Raw genomic sequence first — 21,220 nt, 5'->3', positions numbered from 1 at the left:
CATGTCTGCTTTTGAAACCTTCTTGTCTCCTTGGTTACAGAGGAGGCTTCTCAACTCCTGTAATAAAAACTTGAAATATAAAAATGGGAGTAAGAAATTATCCAGCCTAGTGGGTTTCCAATGTGTCTTAGGAGCAAAATGTTGTCTTCCAGTGATACTCTTGTATTAATAGAATAGATGTCATGTCTTTTGGCTTTAGCTGTTTTATATTTATATATATTTGAATGATATGTTTCTGGAGAAGATTTTGTTCAAGAATTACCATAGCAAGGCAGTGTCATGTTAAAACGCTATCTGGAGACCTGAATTTAGATGTGAACGAAGTGGGTTTCTCTGGTTGAAAGTGTGTGGAGACCTAGGAAACAGAGTCATCCTTCCTCCTCAGCCTCTAAGTTCTAGACAACTCTGATCTAGGACAGAACATTTCCATTGAGAAATGGATGATAAGATAACCAAGATTCGGGGAAAGAAGGTGGCTTTTCTGAGGCATCTTGGAAAAGGCAGCACTTTTGAGCCCAGGTTTCTCATTCCAAGTCCTGTGTTCTTTCCCCGACACCTCACCTAGGGCAGGATGACTGAGTTTGGTCACAAGAAACACTGCTTCAGTTCGATGATCTTGGCCCATGTTGGAGAGAGGGTGAGAGGCCCATGGCTTGGTGTAAGGAGCATGCTCTGCCTGCACCGTGAGCAGTGTGTCTCCTTGGTTCATCTTCTGGGTCAGCACTATGCTCTGGAGAGGCAGTCATGCACATGTCAAAGCAGGGAGGAGTCAGTGGAAGGGCTCATGCTGCGGAGGAAGTGTTCTCTTAGAATGGAACTCTTTAACTCTTTTTTTTTTGAGACGGAGTTTTGCTCTTTCTCTCTTGTTGCCCAGCCTGGAGTGCAATGGTGTGATCTCAGCTCACCGCAACCTCCGCCTCCTGGGTTCAAGAGATTCTCCTGCCTCAGCCTCCTGAGTAGCTGGGATTACAGGCGTGAACCACCATGCCTGGCTAATTTTGTATTTTTAGTAGAGACGGGGTTTCACCATGTTGGCCACGCTGGTCTTGACCTCCCGACCTCAGGTGATCTGCCCACATCAGCCTCCCAAAATGCTGGGATTACAGGCGTGAGCCACCGCACCCGACCAGAACTCACAAAATTCTTAAGCAACAAGAACCATGTTTGAGGCAAGAAAGAAAAATCCACAAGGGTCAAATGATAAAGGCACAAAAAAATTGTGCTACACCTTATAGGTCACAAAGTACTCCATGTACATTTAATCCTCATTAGTCCAGAAATGAAGACATCATTATTACCTTTTACATCAAAGCAAACTGAGGCAGCAAGTGATGAAGTGGTGTTCTCCTTAGCTTCCAGTCATGCTGCCTGGAAGTGGCAGAGCCTGAGAACCCAGGCTCTCTCACCAAAACTGAAAGTTATGCATCTTATAGCTTGCAGCTGTACAAGAAGAGATGTCAGCAAGGCATTGAATAGCATATCGGCCAACCTCTAGTTTCCTGCTTGGCAGAGTGAGTGGAAAAGGGAGAGTGAGAGGAGGTACAGGGAGAAAGAGGAAAAGAAGAGAAAGTGTAAGACAAAAGATTCTGTGACCTTTAGTCTAAGCTAAGTGAAGGTCTCTCCTTTGTGCTATTCCCAGCTATTTCTCTCTGCATATCCCAACACATCCTACTGAGGTCATATATTTAGAGTCTGCTGCCTTCCAGAGAATGTGAACTCCCTAAGGAGAGGGACAGCCTTATTTATCACGGCATCCCCAGAGCCTTCCCCACAGAGAGTGATCAATAGAGGAAGAACAGCACTGAGTGCTTAGTCTCTGCAACAAGTACTGCACTGGATGCTTTCCCAAGAGGTAGATACTGTTATTCCCATTTTACAGGTGAGGGAATTAAATGCAAAGAGGAGATAAGGAATCAATTGAAGAGCCTTCAGGGGCAGGACAATTTATAACATCAAGGAAAGCTGGGTGGTGTTATGTATGCCTTGATGAGCTGGACATCTCTGGAAGCCTTGTCCAGCTGGCCAGGGCACAGCCAGGCTGCCAGGCTGTGAACCCACAGTGAGGTCTCATTAGCATTCAGTGGGGGAAGTAACCATGGGGGATGCCATCCAGAGCATTAGGAAAAGACAGGCTGTGTTTTAATTACGACCTGGACTTTTGAACAAACCCTTTTCTCTGCTTGTCTGAGCCTTAGAGAAAACAACTTGTGGGAGGTGTACAGTCGGCAGCTGGGTCCACAGCAGTAGCCGTACAGCTGTGTACACATCTGGCACACAGGTGGTGGACCACATGCAACTTTTCCCCTTGAATTGCTCTGGGGTTAGTGAAGGTAATAGGAGTCAAGGTAGTAAGGCGAGGTTGATCTGGTTTGAACCCAGAAAGGGAGGGAAAAACAGAAGGAGAGAAGAAAAAAACAGGACTGCCCTGCTCTTCCTGGTCTGTAATCCCCAGTGACCATGACCATTTCAGGATTTGAGCCCAGACAACTCCCGCCACTTCCTCTAGCCACTCCTGAGTCAACATGGTGGGCTTTCTTTGTTGAGCTCACTCCAACCCTCCCTTCTCCAACTTGGGGGAAATTTTTGGAGTGGGGGATGAAATTAAGAAGGCAAGAAAAAGAGGAGGAGATTAGCAGGGTGGAAGTTAGACAAGCACAGATGCTACCACCTGCTGTTGCAGCTTCTCAAGTGCTTGTTGACTCCCTGGGAGCATTTGCCTTGAGTCTGTTTAACAGTTAATTCCAGGGGAAGGGGAGGAGAAGGAGGGCTTGGGGACAAAGGGCCTTTGACCAGCTCCTGGAAAAGCATTGATTAGTTTGCTCAGGTTGGCAAACAGCAACCGGGGACTTGGGGCCCAGGGATGAAATGGGTGGATTTTCTGCCCAATGACAGTATCCAGCATAGGGGAGAGGGAGTCAAGGCAAATAGTCAAAGGGCTGATGTGCCAGAGGTTTAGACATAGAGAGAAAAACTGCACTAGGTGAGAGGGCAGGGGAAGGGCAGCTGGAACCTGGAGTTCCAGGCTCTACCATAACTGTTAGTGATAAACGAGCCATTCCAACCCCTTGGACTGTCCCCCAGTTTCACTTCCTTGCTGAAACTGAGAGGCAGAGGAGAAGCATATCGAGATAGGTTATTCTGAGGTGCTTCTGATGGCCAAGGGCAGGGAGAACTGGTGTGGTACTTCAAGGCCTTTGTTGAAAGTAAGACAGCACATGCACTTCCAATCCTGCAGCCTGGCCTCTGTCCCAGGAGGCTGTTTCCTGAGAGGTGGCTTCATCATCTTTTCCAAGCCTTGCCTTCCTTCACTCAAAGAATTTGAATGGCCCTCTTTTTTGTGTCAACCTGTGAGTAATGCCTCCCTGGGAACTTCTCCTTAGCTTCCCCTTCATTCCACCCTCAAAACTCTTGCCTTCTTCCAGGAAGCTTCCAAGGTAAACACACAGTGCACATGTATTGACTTAGAATCATAAACCAGCACAATTTAGAGTTGGGAGGTGATTAAATATTATAATTACATATACGATAGCTTTATGCCATTCTATTTTATATTCATGGGACATTGCTTTATATTGTTCTTATATTCTGTTCCCTAAAGGTAAATCCGTAAGGTTAGACATGATTTATCTATTCATTTATGTGTTTGTTTACTGTCTCTCCCACTAGCACGTGTGCTACATGAGGTCAAGGATTTGTCTGTCTTGTATCCTTTTGTGCCTACAACAATGCCTACCACATAACAGACACTCAGTATGTACTTGTTTATGTACATGAATGCTGTTTGGATGGGGGTTTCTTTTCCTCCTCTCCCTGTAAAGACACAAAGTGTGGTATATTGCAGGGTGCATAGTGGATGCTTCTGAATAAATGAAAGAATGAATGAAATGAATAAATGATTGAATGAGTACATGAATGAGATTTTGAGTGAATGAATTGGCAATGCTTAGGCCATCATGGTAGTTGGCCTGCCTATATGAAATGCTCTTCAGTTGTTCCTGTTTTCTTAGCTCCTGCCGGGGTGGGGCTCATCAGCAGAGCACGGTGGCCTCAGCTCCCTGGATAGGCTCTGAGTCAGTTCGTATCTAGCTTTATAAAGAGGAGAGTGGTGTGGAGTTTTATCTGCTCTCTCTGGCCATTCTGTGCCCCCTTGACATTCTCTCCTGTACACCATCTGACCTTTCCATATCTACTGACCCGTCTGGCACGTGGGGATAAACAGAGTGTTTTTGAAAGTATTTTCCCCTCTATTTTGCTACTACTTTAAAAAAGAAAAAAAAACCTCTTTATTTTGGAAATAGTAAAATGAATGTTATAGTGAATGAATCCCAGAGATATTCTTAGGGTATATTGTCTCTGTGCTTATGCCAAAGTTTTGACAAATGCAATTATGGTATCATCAAGCAACTTAAAAAAGAAAAAGGAAACAGAGGGATCTGCTTCAAATTTTAGCTTTCTCATAGGTTACCCTGAATTGTTATTTCTCTGGAGTGACAAGGAAGAGAAGAGAGACGTCTTTATTGGATATCTATTATGTGTCAGCTCATATGCTAGGCTGTTTATATATATTATGTTATTTCAGAAAGAGGGTGAACAAATTAGATCCACGAGTCAAATAAAATCAACTTTTATTGAGCACCCACCATCTGTGAGAGTATATAAATATTCCACAGGCCTTGTTCTTGAAATAGGAGTTGTTGACAAGATAAGTTATAAACATGGGAAAAGTAAAATAATAAGGCAAGAGTAAGATAATATTTTGAGCCAGCAGTTGCAAGCAATTGATGGTAGAATTTTTGTAGCTGGAGGAGACTGGCCTAACATCTTAATAACAGACAGAAAAAAGGAGATATGAAGGCGCAGGCTAAACAACCTGCCCAAGATTTTGCAGGGTTATCTGTAGAGCTGGCGGCAGAGCACAGGCCTCCAGTGCCCACCACTTTTCATATTGTAGTTCTGAGACATCTCCGGAGAACTGTGGAATGACCCACAGAGATAGTTCCTGGTATCATCATTCAAAGGAGGGGCAGTCACTTCAGGCTGGGGGGCACAGATCAGGGCAGGATTCAAGGAGAAGATGGAAGCTGCCGTGTCCTGAAGGGTGGTTTGGGTTCAGATAAGTTAAACAGGAAAACATCATTTCTAGGATGGGGAAATGACATAAATAGTCCCAGAGGTAGGAAATAAGTAATTTTGTATATTGGAGTCTTCGCATTATTGTTACCTGCCAGCTCTGACCACTAGGACCCTGGGAGCCATGCCCCATGCTTTCGTATCTCCCAGCTGTAGGCTCTGCCCCCTTCTTTCTGTCTTACCTCTGCTGCATGAGTCCTGACCCTGATAATTTCCCAGCCGCTCACTCATCTCACTACCTCTGTTTCTACTCCACTTTTCATATAGCCAAGAGCTCCTTTTCCAGAACTTGGATATTACCATGTTAAAAAACCATTCAAGCCTAGTGAGGTGGCTCATGCCTGTAATCCCAGCACTTTGGGAGGCCGAGGTGGGAGCATCACTTGAGGTCAGGAGTTCAAGACCAGACTGACCAACATAGTGAAACGCCATCTCTACTAAAAATACAAAAATTAGCTGGGCGTGGTGGTGTGCGCTTGTAATCCCAGCTACTCAGGAGGCTGAGGCAGGAGAATCGCTTGAACCCAAGAGGCGGACATTGCAGTGAGCCAGGATCACGCCACTGCACTCCAGCTTGGGTGACAAAGCAAGACTGTGTCTCAAAAAAAAAAAAAAAAGCCATTCGATACTCCCAATTGCTGGCCAGATGATGTCCAGCTTCCTACTGTGTGATTGAGTCATGACTTAACCTCACCTGCCACCTTCTTGGAGGTACCTGCCTCTAACTTGGTGGAGTGCACCCTACGACCTGGGCATCCATGCCTGTTCATGGCTCCAGGCCTTTACACAGGCTGTTCCCTCCCCTGGGAATGTCCCTCCTCCCACCCGTTTGTGCCTGCCAGCCTGCCTTCCTTCCTGTCTTTTGTTTGATTTAGATTTATTGAATACATACTAAATGCAGCCCCCACTCACTCCCTGCAGGTTAGTTATTTCTCGCTCTGTACTCCCACAGCCCTCTACTTTAATTATTTGGATATGTCTATCTCTTCCATTAGCCTGAACTCAATTCTGAGGGGGATTTTCCTTTATTCATCTTCACATCACTAGCACTTACTGCTTTTGGCTTGGCATATATAATAGATACTCTAACTGTTTTGTTGAAAATAAATGAAAGAAGAGTTAAGTCTTGAGAGATAGGCTGAATCTATTGAATATCAGGCTGGGAAGTTGGGATGCCATTTCTCAAAAACTAGCTTACACATCTAAGCTCTTACACATCTCAAGAGCTTGCTAAGAATTCACATTCTGGGGCACATCCTTTTACACTCTCACAGGAGTGGGCCTGGACAATTTTATTATTGCTATTGCTGATTGAAATAATTTAACTACTAAGCTCCCCTAGGGATTCTGAACAACTTGCCTGGTGCCAGTCTGTAGACCAACCTTTGAAAGCACTGTGTCATGAACAACAGCAAATAAATTCTGGGCATTAACTCGGATACTCTTCCTTTTTTAATCTTTAATTTTATTTTAGGTTCTGGGGTACATGTGCAGGATGTGCAGGCTTGTTACATAGATAAATATGTGCCATGATGGTTTGCTGCATTTATCAGCCCATCACCTCGGTATTAAGCCCAGTATGCATTAGCTATTTTTCCTAATGCTCTCCCTCCCCCCACCCCACCCCCTGAGAGGCCCCAGAGTGTGTTTTCCCCTCCCTGTATCCATGTGTTCTCACTGTTCAGCTCCCACTTATAAGTGAGAACATATGGTGTTTGATTTTCTTTTCCTGCAGTGGTTTGGTGAGGAAAATGGCTTCCAGCTCCAATCATGTCCCTGAAAAGGACATGATCTTGTTCCTTTTTATGGCTGCATAGTATTTCATGGTGTATATGTACCACATTTCCTTTATCCAGTCAGACACTCTTCTTCAGTCTTTGAGTGACTCAACTGCATGCTTCAATGCAATCTCCTCAAGGATTAAATAACCTGGATTTAAAATACATTTCATTCTAACATTCATATCGTAGTTCTTGAAGTTCCTTTTGCTGTTGACTTCAGGGGAGACCCATAGGGAATAACTAACCTGGATTTAAAGTACATTCCATTCTAACATTCATATCCCAGTTCTTGAAACTCCTTTTGCTGTTGACTTCAGGGGAGACCCAGGACCAAGCCAGATTTTACTCATGGTGCATGTACTTCCTTTCTTCCTGCTACCAGGCTGTTTGCTGTTAAATGTGGGGGCTGCTTCGAGGCCATCGCTCCCAATGAGTTTGTTATGCGGGCCCAGAAGAGTGTATACCACCTGAGCTGCTTCTGCTGCTGTGTCTGCGAGCGACAGCTTCAGAAGGGTGACGAGTTTGTTCTGAAGGAGGGGCAGCTGCTCTGCAAAGGGGACTATGAGAAGGAGCGAGAGCTGCTCAGCCTGGTGAGCCCAGCAGCCTCAGACTCAGGTGAGTGCCAGGTGGCGGGCAGGGCTGTGGTGGGGTGGTAGAGTGGAGTTGGGTGGCTGTCTGCATTGTTTCTTCCCTAGAGGGCCAGCCTCCAGGGCAGCCTAGCTCCATGGCAAGGCAGTTCTGTGTATTCCAGGAACTTTCTTTGTAAGCTCAGAGTAATCTCTCATCAGTCAGCGATTACCATGATGATGGTGCATAACAAATTACCCTCAAATTCCATGGCATACAACCATAAACACTTCACACACACACACACACACACACACACACACACACACACACACACACACACACCGTGTCTGGGTTAATTGGAGTTAACTGGACTTTGCTTCAGGCTTTCAGTCACCTGGAGTCTGCTGATCTCAGCTGAGCTTAGCTCCAGGCTGTAGACAAGGTTTAGGAATACTCTGTGCCATTCATTCCAGGATCCAGGTTTGAGGAGCAGCAGCTGCAGGGCATGATCTTCGGAGAGTGGTAAAAGTGCAAGAAGGCATGCCCAACCACAGAGCACATTTCAAGCTTCTGCACACATCATGTCTGCTAATATTCCATTGGCCAAAGCTAATGGCAATATCAAATCCAAAGTCAAGAGGAGAAGAAATACACTCCATGCACCACAAACCCCTGCCCATGTATAGATACATAATACTTTTAAAGAGAATGATGGATTGGAACCAATAATTCAGTCTACCACAATCACCAAACTGTCCTAAGCTTTTGTTTCCTCATTTGTCAAGTGGGAAAGATGGAATCTATCTAAGGCTTGGCAGGTCACATAAAGAAAGGCACTAGAATGATTTTGTTCTTTCTCCTCATCAGCCACTTGACCCTCCCTCTTATTGCCTTGAGGGTTGGCGAAAGAGAGAAGACAGGAGAGGTTCAGAGATTTTACAGGGCAGGCTTCACAAGGCCAGACAAATTACATTAAATTAACACTGACTACATTCAACATGAAATGCCTTTTTGGAGTGTTGGTCCACACAGCTCCAGCATTCCTCTTATCCATAGGAATCTGTGAGATCCAATTAGGTCACATCTATGTGACCTTACTAGTTCTTGCCATTGCCAATTCCAGTCCATTTCCAAGCCCCCTGTAACCTCACTCTATCCATCTCTTTGGCCTGTTTGGGAGGTTCTGATCACTCCCATCCTTCACTCCAGCCTTACTAGGCCCTAGCACCTGTCAGTGTGTCTCACCCACTCTCAAATCTTAAAAGTCTATTCCTTCTCTGCCTCTTTCCCTCTCTCTTTTGTCCTGCTAGCTTATCCTTTAAGCTTCCCTCTAAAGGCAACTTTATCGGGAAGGTCTCTTAATCCCTCATGCTGGGTGAGTTTACCCTTAACTTCTGCTACTGGGATATTTACTTCATTGTAGTTACATGTTTGGTTGTTTCTTATTCTTTTCAGAGTGCTAAACTCTGTGAAGGACAGTGTGTGTCTTATTTACCACTGTATTCCCAGGCCTAGCACAGGCATGGAGCATGGAGGGTGCCTGATAAACTCTTTGTTAAAGAGTGAATAAACACATAAGAAAAAAGCATCATGGCATGGTGCTTAAGTGTAAAAGCTTTGGAGACAGACAGATGGGATGCCTTAGCCAGGTTTTATCACTATATCTCTGTGACTTTGGGCAAATTTTGGAACCTCTGTAAGCCTCAATCTTCCCAGCTATAAAATGGTGATGATCACACCTACTAACAGGTTTATTGTTGGAGAATGAGACAGAATGCATATAAAAAGCCTGGCGTTCAATAAATGCGGGTGCTTGACATCCACTAGACAGTGTTAGCATCTTTGTAGCAGCCGTGTTCTGCTCCCTTTACCTCCAGGTTGGTTCTTGCCTGGCCTTGCTTGCAGCCTTAAGAAAGCTGACATCAGGAAAGCCCCAACTTCTACTGGTGTTATTGGCCTTAGGTTTTCCTGGATTTATTATTTTGATTTAAGGGAAATTTCTCCTTGTCAGGAACACTGGCACCAACTTATGGAGTATCTTCTTCAGGGGCAGTTGGGCCCATTCTAATGGGTATACCACTTGGTATTAAAAGGTCAACTTATCCTGTCATTTTCTTCCAGGTATCTTGCTGTGTCCACCCTCTTAGACTTCCTCCCTAGAATCCTGTAGAATTTCTAATTTCCCAAGGGCTTAGGTGTTATGGTGATCAGAATACCAGCATGACCATAGAAAGATGTGTACTACCCTCCCCTCCTACCTCATCAATATTACTTTGAATGAATGGGGAGTGCTGTCTCTTGAGTAGTTTTACTCTTTGTTAGATCTAATAATTAGAATGACATTCTAGCATTTCCTGTGTTAAATCAAAAATTACTTCCCTGTACCTTTCTATCTACAGTGTAAACACTCAATAATTTTGTTGAATAATTAAATGAATGAATTATAATTCTGTTCTCTGAAATTGGAAAAAATAGGTCTGATCTAATCACTTGAAGGCAACAATTATGTCCTTATTCAGTCTTGACTTCTCTATCCTAAACATACATAATCCCTTCATTTGATATGGGTTTCTCACATAGAAACCCATATGATATGCTTTCTCACATAGAAATAAATGCTGCGGTCTAGCCTTTCCTGATAAACATTTGTTTGGAGGCTTAATCACTAAGTTATTCAGTAGTCCCTGTGTCAACGGTTTACAGATTTTACTTCACTACAAAATCAATACGAGGCATTAGTGGATTGGCTCCACGCCCCTACCTCTGCAAAAAAAAAAAAAAAAAAAAAAAAAAAAAAAAAAAGGCAATAGCAAAAGCTTATCTAATCTAAGCAACATTTACAGATTAATAAAATTATAATGCTCAGTACCAGGGAACTGCAACAGATTCACTTTCTGATCACATTTTCAGCAATACCTTCAGTTATGGAAATTTCTCTTTGAGGCTGATATTGACATATTGGAGCTTTCCAGTTTACTCATTCAGTACACATATCTTGAGTGCTTGTATTATGCCAGGCACAGAGTCAGAATATGAATGACAAGAATGATGTGGGGATGGGGAGGTCTCAAAAGCATATCAAATGAAGGAATTGTGTATGTTTAGGATAGAGAAGTCAAGACTGAATGAGGACATAATTGTCTTCAAATGATTTGATCAGACCTATTTTTTCCAGTTTCAGAGAACAGAATTATAATTCATTCATTTAATTATTCAACAAAATTATTGAGTGTTTACACTGTAGATAGAAAGGTACAGGGAAGTAATTTTTGATTTAACACAGGAAATGCTAGAATGTCATTCTAATTATTAGATCTAACAAAGAGTAAAACTACTCAAGAGACAGCACTCCCCATTCATTCAAAGTAATATTGATGAGGTGGGAGGGGAGGGTAGTTCTAGAAGACCTCTGTTATCCCTTTCAACTCTAAAAACCTGTAATTATTTTTGTAGTTTTAAATGAAGTGACATTAAAGTCTCAACCAGAATCAAATATCTTACCTGGACTACTCATTTTGTCAATTATATCAATGCTGCTTGTCTTGTATCATAAATTTTTTTGTGTGCCAAAGCTTGCCTCTTTACTGAGAGACAAACTTCTAGAGAACAGGGTTGTAGCTTTTGGTTCCTTTGTTCCTTTAACAAAGCTTAGCATGATGTCAAGAGAAGAGTAAGCGATCAAGAAGTACCTAATTAGTTGAATTAAATCTTCATGGAATGAAGTCCACATCATTGTTAACAGAAAGCAGACAACTTTAGGATCTGCCCCAGTACAAATACAGTTCCTCCTCTGGTTTCTGTCTTGAGTACCATACATATATATTGTAGGTGTTTGATAAGTGTTTGTTAGTGAATGACTGATCTAATATCTTTAACCTTTTTATCAATAACTTGGATGAAGACACAGAAGGCAGGTTTATTTGGTTTACAGATGACACAAACCTGGCAAGGAAGGCTGGTGTGGCAGTGGATACTCTCAATGTTCAAAAAGATTTTGACAAGCTAGCAGAACTGCACAAAGACAGCAAGATGAAATCTAACCATCGTCTCCCAAAATTCAATTGTAATTGTATGAAATGGTGCCTGTTTTGAGCGAATTCCACATGGGGTTATAGTTGGCAATAAACCCAACAGGAGCCAAAACAGACATATGCTGCATTAATAGAACTACAGTGTCCCTAATGTGTAACTATAGTTTCAGTATTATTATTATTATTATTATTATTATTATTATTATTTGCCCTGGTCAGAGCACATTCAGAATATGTGGGCTAATTTTAAATGATACATTTGAGGAGGTCATTGACTAACCAGAGAGAAACTTGAGGAGAGTAATTAGCTTGTTAAATTATAAATAATTAAAGAGACTTGGTGTATTAAGTAAAAATAAGGCCAAGGAACATATGAGAGTCACTCCTAAGGTTGCCGACCCATGTACTGGGGAAGAAATGACAGATTTTGGTTCAACATAGGGTAGAACTGTGTCTGACAAAGGATCAGACTGGATTGCCTTTATGGGAAATAAACTGGTTGTCCCTTAACATTTTAGTTACAGTTGGTGGAAGACTGTATCAATGACCTCTAGGGTGGCTTACATCTAGGATTCTAGAGGGAGGAAGGAGGGAGGGGGGCAAAGGTTGAAAAACTAACTCTTGGGTACTGTGCTTATTACTTGGGTGATCAGATCACTTGTACCCCATACCTCAGCATCATGCAGTATACCCATGTAAAAAACCTGCACATGTATGCCCTGCATCTAAAACAGAAGTTGAAATTATTATTATTTTAAAATGTATAGTTCTGTGATGCTGACTGATCTTACACAAGAGCATGATGGGATACCAAACTCAGGACATCTGCAACTGCTGTGTGCCCTTTTCTGGTGTGGGCCAGCCTTTTTGTCCTGGTCCCTGCTTTCCTGATGGCCTTGAAGGAGCCTCCCAAGCAGATGAATGGAATTTGTAGCCAGAGTCAGATGATTTTTTTTTTTTTTTGACACTGGGCAACTTGGATGCCCAAGGTCTCCAGGAGAGACCCCCGAACATTTACAAACTTCTACATAAGTCTCTAGAAGTGGTTTTCTCCTTCACCAGAGAATTCCAGGCTCTTGAGATTGGCAGGCACTTTGGAGTTTATCCAGTCCAAGTTCACATCAGATACTTATCCAGCCTCTACTTGAGCACTTCCTATCATGGGGAGTTGAAGAGATAGAGGGGAAAAATACCAAACTGCTTTTTCTCCTCTCTACTCTCCACTCCACGTAACACTTCCGACACCAGCTGTGTAGGGGTTTTCCCCACATAGCAAGCAATTCTCCAGTGGACACCAGCTGGGCATCCCTTAATTCAATTTAATTCTGACACTGTCTACCTAGGGGTAACATCAGATCCCACAGGTTAAGAGCTTGATCCCACAAGACTGCCAGGCCCTACCCCACTTAAGAGGTCAATCAATCACAAGTAGTAGGTTGTCAGCTATATTTCTAACTCACTGGCTATAAATTGGGGATCCTAGGACCTCATCTTCAGGTTTACTAAATTTTCTAGAGCAGCTCACACTTTACTTACATTTACTCATTTACCACAAAGGATATTTTAAACGATACAGATGAACAGACAGGTGAAGAAATTCATAGGGCAAGGTATGGGGGAAGGGGTGCAGAGCTTCCATGCTGTCTCTGGATGCACCCCTCCAGGAACCTCCACATTTCAAGCTATCCAGAAGTTTCCTAACTTTGTCCTTCCGAGTTTTTGTGGAGGTTTTGTTACATAGGCAATGATTGATTACATCATTACCCATTGGTGATCAGCTTAACCTTCAGCCCCTCTCCCCTCCCCAGAGGTGAAGGATTAGGGGTTAGGGGCTGGGGCTGAAAGTCCCAACCTTCTAATCATGCCTTGGTCTTTCCAGTGACCAGCCCCCATCCTGAAAGAACCTAGGGGCTCCCAGTTACCATTAGCCTACAAAAGATACTCATCACTATGGAGTGTTCAAGGATTTTAGTAGATTTTGCCAAGAAACTGGATGAAGACCAAATATATATTCCACAATATCACAGTGGCCCTTGACTTCAATTCTGAGGGTAAATTGTCAGAATTGTTACATTGAATTCCAACATCAATCTCCGTATGTAAATTCAAACCATGGTCTTGGCTGTACTTTTGGGAACTCACAAAGTAAGTGTTTCCTCTACATGGGGCAGCCCTTCAAGTTCAAGACAGAAATGCTCCCTGAGAGCTAAGATATTTTCTAAGTTTTGTCTTTTCCTTTCTAGTTCTTCCTCATTATTCTAACTAGCCCTCATTACAGACTTTCTGTTTTCTATCTACGATCTTTTTCAGAGGTACAACCAAGAAGGGGATACAGTTTTCCTTATGTGGTTTGAACCAGCACAGTGTTATTACTGTCTGTCGTAGATATTATGTTCTGTTGATGTAGCCCATGATTTCATTAGCTTTTTTGACCTGGGGGTGGAGGCAGGGGCTTGGGGCCTGGCTGTGGGTAACCATGGCTTCTGGCTGGTCCATGTTGCATTTCTTACTTATCTACCCCTCTTATCTTTACATTTTCTTTTAAAGTCAGAAGTCACCTGAGAGTGTCCTGTGAAGCAGTTTTTAAAAACTTTTAAAAATAAAAACGTTTTTTAAATTTACAAAACAGTTGCAAAATAGGACAGAAGTTTCCATATACCCTTCATTCAGCTTCCTGTAATGCTAACATTTTACATAACCATGGTACACTTATCAAAACTAAGAAATTAACATTGGTATAACACTCAACTAAATTATAGGCATTATTCCATTTCATGAAATTTTTTCCATTAATGTCTTTATCCATTCCAGAATTGAATCCAGTACATCATGCTGCAATTAGTTGTTTTATGTTTTTTGTTTGTTTGTTTGTTTTAATTGAGATGGAGTCTTGCTCTGTTGTCCAGGCTGAAGTGCAGTCGTGTGATTTCGGCTCACTGCAAGCTCCACCTCCCGGGTTCATGCCATTCTCCTGCCTCAGCCTCCCGAGTAGCTGGGACTACAGGTGCCCACCACCATGGCCTGCCTAATTTTTTTATTTTTTATTTTTTTATTTTTAGTAGAGACAGGGTTTCACCGTATCAGCCAGGATGGTCTTGATCTCCTGACCTCATGATCCATCCGTCTCAGCCTCCCAAAGTGCTGGGATGCAATTAGTTTTATGTTAAATTGCTTTCCTTTTTTCTTCATTTTTGGAATCACTGAAAAAATGTTGAGTCAGAATTTCATTTTTGCTATTTCAAACAATATCTTTATTTCCTTTTAGTGTCTTTCACCATGGGATCCAAATGCTATTTTTTTTTTTTTTGCTTTTTTATTTACCATTGAAAATTTTTTCTTCCTGAAGACCAGTTTGCATTTTAGATTATGCCTAGGATTTATTCCTTGGCTAAGGCAGGGCTCTTTTAGGTGCTCTGCTTTTGTACAGGGATTTTCCCAGAGGAAGCCTGGTTGCGAAGTCCCAGTCATGAGGGCCCCTTTCTGCAAATAATGCTTTATGTTTTGGATTAATGCAGCAGTTCCATGGCCTCCATTTATTGGGCAATCTGAACTGCTCTGTGAGGCTTATACTGCTTCACTCCTTGTGTTCTGCATTCATCTGGCCCTAGCATGGTGCCTGGCATGCAATAGGCACTCAGTAAATGTTTGCTTATTGTGTGAATAAATTCACTTTGTCCTATTCATATTGGCCTCTGATGTCCTTGGCAAAGAAGCATCAACTTCCAGTGTAACTTTTCTTCTCGCCGAAGCCAAAAAGAAGATTCCTCACATCTGCTGGAGTCTGTGAATCCTTCTTCCTCCTAATTTTCCGTGGGATATAGGATGTTTTGATTTGGAAGATCCAAATGCCTCGCTTGCCACTCTCATTGTGTAATATGTCTCTTTCTCCTATTCTGAGTCATGCTCTCCACTGCAGGTATTTAGACATTTGTCTTAATTTCCTTCTACAACCTTGGAACTGTTTTTTTTTTTTCCAATTCATTTCAAAAGTATTTCATCCACCCTGTCTTGGAAATCTTCTTGTTCTCCAATAAATTAGACTAGAGGAGCAGCAGTTAACTCACAAATTCTGGAAAGTGCCTGACTCTTCTCTGGGATTATCCTTGTCAGTTCACGGTCCTGAATTTTACAATGAAAGATAGAAAAGGTCAGCAGGGTTATGAAGAAGTCTCGTCCTCCATATCGTAGTGCATGGGATCTAAAGCTAGACAGGTCTTTGATGCTTTCCCTACACTCACAAGCAGTGTGACTTTGAGCTAGTCACTTCTCCTCTCCAGGACTCTATTTCCTAACCAGTAAATAGGGAGTTACAATACAGCCTTTGTGGGTTGCTGTAGAACAAAAAGAGGTAATGAAAATCAAGGGCTTGGAACTTGATCAATGTCCAATAAATGACAGTTACCATTACTATCTCCTAGTGTGGGAACTAGTGTAGTCATGGATGGCTCATGGGTCATAAGCTTATTTCACCAAAGATCCATCATTTGCAAGTATCTCCTCTTCCGTCTTTGCTCTTTGGTTTTAGGCACTTATGGATAGCATACCTTGGGAACCTCAAGGTGGTACAGAAAGGGCCTGTCATTTTGGGTGGCTAGGGTGCATATAGTAAAGATGGGCTGATTCATATCATAGGGCCTGTGTGTCTCAGAGGCACTTTCTGGTTTTTGAAAATCCTAGCTAGCTAGTGTTGTTGCATCCTGGAAAGTCAATGCAGAAGACTGGGGGAGAAACAGTCTTGAAGTTATTTCTGAGATTTAATAGAAATCTCAAGCAAGAATGGGAAGGATTTATCAAACGTAGCTACCTTTCTTTAATAGACCAGAAAACTGATGTGTACACTGGTCATTATTTGAGCTATTTTAAATACCTAAGTCTTCCTTATTCCTAAACATTACACTTCCTGGCATATAGTTATCCTAGGGGTGGAGCTGTCTGTGCCTCTTGGTCTGAGGGTGATGGTATGTCTCCCATCTTTGAATGAGTTGCTTTTGGAGTGGACTTGACTTTTCTCTTGCAACTGGAGTCTTTGAGTCCAGACAGGACATTGAACCTGACAGTTAATGAATGCAGTGTACAGCTGAGCCAGAGTTACTCTATTCCTAAGTAGGCCTGCTAACATTACTCTGTTACATGCCATAATCTATTTATGTCCTTCCAGGCAGCCACCTGACTAAACTTTAATTCAACAAATATTTCTTACAGACACCCACACTCTGTCAGACTCTGTGCTAAATGCTATGTTTTAGTTGCAGAAAAAGAACGGCAGAGGAATAGTGAATGCTGAGCAGCACAGTTGAGGAAAACATCTCAAAGCCAACATCTTAATGTCGGGGAACAGGGGCCAGCTTTGTGATAGAAAGGAGCTGGCAGATGGGAAAAGGGACATAGCTTGGAGATCAATCTAGCCATTCTTCTTTTTAAGAAGCAGAAGGGTGAGCCACTTTAAAAAGAAAAAAAAAAAATCTTGAGTAGGTATTTAAAAGTACTCTGCTAAACATATTTGTGAAGAAACATATTTAAATCATATTTTATATTTTTCTCTAGAGCCATGTTTTCAAAAGACTCTATGGTAGCACTTTTCAGAAAATCTTAACTACAGCTGAGTAAAAAATACATTTTTTATCATAAGCTAGTATACACATTTATATGTGAGTATATAAGTTTCAACACTTAGACTGACTTGCTGCTTGCCCTTTGTGCTGATATTTTCTATTCCATTTATTTTAAATTCTATTTTTAGCCCACTGTAGTAATTTCATAAGCTACTCATGGGTCATAACCAGAAGTTTGAAAAACACTGCTTCAAAGCACAGTTACTTGCAAACCTATTCCCAGGTTTTGGAATTGGTATAAATTCCTTAAATGTCAAGCCAATAAATATGTCTTAATGATACTTACTGTGCCAGGTGCTGTGAATAAGACAGAAGGCACAAACGATATCATCTCTGGGCCCAAAGGCTTGGTGAAGTGGCCTGAGTACAGTAAACATGTAATAACTGTTGTCTATTTTTATTGTTGTTATTAAGGAGACATCAAGAGTACACATATTTATATCATGACTAGTACAAAGGTCTTCATGAACATTTTCTGATTTATTAATCTGGCATCTCTGGATGATAGGCAAGAAGCACTTAGAACTGCCTGAGCCTTTCAGGTTGTTTTCAAAATCAACAGATTTGTCTCTTACACAGTATCACTGCCATAAAATTCACTACCAGAATTGTTTGTTGCTCTTAGTTGGAGGCTAAGCATTTCTTTTCGGTGCTGAACTTTTGTCTTCTAGTGTATTTGTTTTGTCTTCATAAAGTAGAGGGAGAAATAAAGACACAGGATACTTGAGTCAGGGATAAGCCAGAATAAGAACTTAATTCTACCAATTACCGAGTCAGGACACTTGATACTGAAACAGAGGGGTTTGGTCCTTGCTATAATTATGAGTTGGGTAAAGTTTATCTTTAGTGCTTAAAAAGTTACAGGCAATATACAGGTTCAGACAATGCATTGTCTGACTGTACTTTATTTTTGAAAATGTGTTCACACAACAATTTTGATTAAAATAAATAATAAAATCATAAGTTAATATTAGTACAGTTGTTTCATAGCATATTTAATCAGCAGTAGTGTGTTATCTGTGTGCATTCATTTCTCCTGTTCCACCTCTGTAAAAAATAAAATTGGCCAAATGGGCAACTGATCATTGTGATTTTTGCATGATGATGATGATAATGATGTCAACAATTATTGAGCTCTTACTGTGCACAAAGCATTACTTTAAATTATGCACTTTACATGAATTAACTAATTTTACATGAATTACTCAGCACACCAAGTTGTTGAGGAAGGCAATGTTATCATTCCCATTCTACAGAGGAGGAAGATGAACATGGAAAAGTTAGTAATTTGCTTACAGTCCTACAGCTAACGATGGAAAGAACCAGAATTCACATCCAGTCTAGCTCCAGCACCTGCATCATTAAACACTATGCTGTGTTGCCTAGTCGTTTAAAATGTATGTGTGTAGGAAAATGAACCTTATGTTTTGTTCTCATGTTTCACTGACAGCTCTTTCTGGCTGGCTATGGCAGTGCTCCAGGTACTCATTAGGACTTACTACCTTAGAGACCCCAACTGAAGGACCTTTTCATATATAATTAAAGCAATGAAAACAAGGTGATTTGAACGGAGTTTACACTCCCTTTCAAAATCAGTCACAAGTTCACCTTGTTTTTTAACCTCCAGTTCCTCCCTAATCACTAATCACTATCACTGTACATCTCATGGGTACCTCTTCTAAGGCAATAGGAGGCTTTGAAGGATCTAAAGACAATGTGCTATGTGAATGAGGAAGTACTTTAAAAGTGCACATAAGATACTATTACTGTTTTTTTGTTTTATGTTTATAATTATTCAACAAACTTCTGGTTCTTCTGCTCCTGTGGCTTATTTGATAGTAGCAGGAAAAATCAGTTGACTTTTTGTCCAGATGAGAGGTATCAGCTGTGCAAACCACAGCTGCCATCAGTTAAATGAATAAAAGCACGACAGTGAATTGGTACATATCAAAACTTCTTCTAACGTGCTTCTTCTACAAGCTGACCTGTAATGTCCTACCATCTTTTACAATTATACTCTTCAGAGAAATGAACTCAATTTTGTTTTTCTAGTGGCAATGATGACAATGTGCTTCTATCCACCTTTACATTGGGTCCTCTTTGGGTACAATGATGGGGCAGTATGACTAGTAAATTTTAGGAGTGTAGTCTCTGGACATGCAGAGCCAACCCATGACTTCAGTCTTTCATATCTGAGCTAAATGACCAGGGACTCACTTTCTATTGTGTAATAAAGATCGGGGAGGAGGTGCAGGGAAGACACTGGTTTTCTTGCACTGACATTCCAGCCAAGCCTACTAACTTTAGATTTCCATCAAGAGGTTTCAAGTTGGATCTGAAGATGCTTTAGACAGTTTACTGAGCAAATGGAAGAATCACCTTCAATATTTCCCTGTTCCCTGGTTTCTGTGACCAAGGAAGACCCTCAAAGTCCAGTTTACTAAGGATTGGTGGCAAACTAGGTACTCTGCTATTTGGTGCTGTAAAAATATATTGAAAACTGGGTAACTTTAGAACCATCTGGATTCTTAGTGGTCCAATTCCAGGTTTGCACGCTGGGACCTGGAGGCACGCTTGGGTTTTTTTGTTTTGTTTTTGTTTTGTTTCTGTTTTTGTGATCCTGATCAGGGATTTGCATATTGTGTGGCATGGGTGTGCTAGGTGGGATCAGTGGTGTTCAAGATAGTGGTGATGGTATTCAAGATAGAGTGTCCTTGGGAGGCCAAGGCGGGCAGATCATGAGGCCAGGAGATCGAGACCATCCTGGCTAACACAGTGAAACCCCATCTCTACTAAAAAAATTAAAAAATAAAAAATAAATAAAAAATTAGCCCGGCATGGTGGAGAGCACCTGTAGTCCCAGCTACTTGGGAGGCTGAGGCAGGAGAATGGTGTGAACCTGGAGGCGGAAGTTGCAGTGAGCCGAGATTGTGCCACTGCACTCCAGTCTGGGCAACGGAGCAAGACTGTGTCTCAAAAAAAAAAAAAAAAAAAAAAGACAGTGTACAAGCATTCCTTCTTAGGAATCAGTGAAGGTGGGAAAGCAGTGACTGAACTAACTCAGCATCTGTTCCATCCATAGGAATTTGCTGAGCATTTACATGGGGCAAGGATTAGGTTTGGGATGTGGAACACAGAGAAGTGTATGCAGTTTGACTAGCGAGCAAATACTTTTGAGTACAGAGTATTATGTAGCAGTCCTATGGTAGGTGCTGGGATGATATCTCTGCTCTCACAAAGCCTACATTCTTGTAGAAGGAAACCATCAATAACTAAATAAATGGATAAACAATATCATATTCTTGAGTTTCCCTTCAAAGTATTTACCCTATAAGACTTGTTCTACTTATGTATTAAAAAAACAAAACAAACAAACGAAAAAAACTTTGAACTCCTATGGAATGGACCTTCGGATTTAATGGTCTGGGGTGCAGCCTGGGATTTTTTTGTGTGTAAGCTTTCTAAGTGAGTTAATGTGCAGCAGGCTTGAGAGCCGTTGCCCCAGGAGAAGGTGAAGCTCAGAGGGATGGAGCTGAGATACCTTAATCAGCCATTCTTTCAGTTGCAGAACCTTGGTGCTGGGCCACAGACTCTGGAGTTAAAAGAGAAAGCAGTGTTTTGCTTAGAGTGAGCAGGTGTAGTTAGGGTTGTGAGAGGCAGCAAACACAAATCCATGTGTAAGAATAAACAATGAATAATATTTTTGTATAAATGTGTCCCATGCAATACAAAAATTATTGTTTATTGGAAATGCAAATTTAACGATGTGCCCTGTATTTGACCCGGCATCTCCAGATATGGCGAGAATCTGGCAGGGGTGGGGGTGAGAGAACCCACAGTGTGGTGATTGGTGGTGGAGTCTGCAAGCCTGTACGATTGATATTTGTTTGATTGATTTATGATAGGGAAAAAGAAATGTAATTCTGTCCCAAGACACCCGTGTTCCCAGTATCCTATGTGCGCGGGCTTGGCCCCAACCCAGCACGCTGAGGCTTCCCTCTCCTGGGCCTTAGCGAAAGGGCGGCGGGTGGGAATCTCCCGTTACCTTGGCAACTCCCTCCTGCCGTCTGCTCACAACAGTTTGAATTACACCCCT

At 41.8% G+C, this 21,220-nt stretch overlaps 1 protein-coding gene across 2 annotated transcripts in view; it reads left to right on the top strand.

Moving 5' to 3' along the window:
- LMX1A (LIM homeobox transcription factor 1 alpha) overlaps positions 1 to 21,220 on the top strand; it is a 154,696-nt gene that overhangs the window by 99,529 nt on the left and 33,947 nt on the right. For both annotated transcript variants that reach the window (XM_028849925.2, XM_077986433.1), the window contains one exon: positions 7,294 to 7,526. In XM_028849925.2, coding sequence (XP_028705758.1) covers positions 7,294 to 7,526 — 233 coding nt within the window. The remainder of the gene's footprint in view (positions 1 to 7,293; positions 7,527 to 21,220) is intronic.

Source organism: Macaca mulatta, chromosome 1, assembly GCF_049350105.2.
Source record: "Macaca mulatta isolate MMU2019108-1 chromosome 1, T2T-MMU8v2.0, whole genome shotgun sequence".
In the NCBI taxonomy this organism is placed as follows: Eukaryota; Metazoa; Chordata; class Mammalia; order Primates; family Cercopithecidae; genus Macaca; species Macaca mulatta.
Note: the sequence above shows the minus strand (reverse complement) of the source record. Positions and strands in the feature narration are given on the sequence as shown.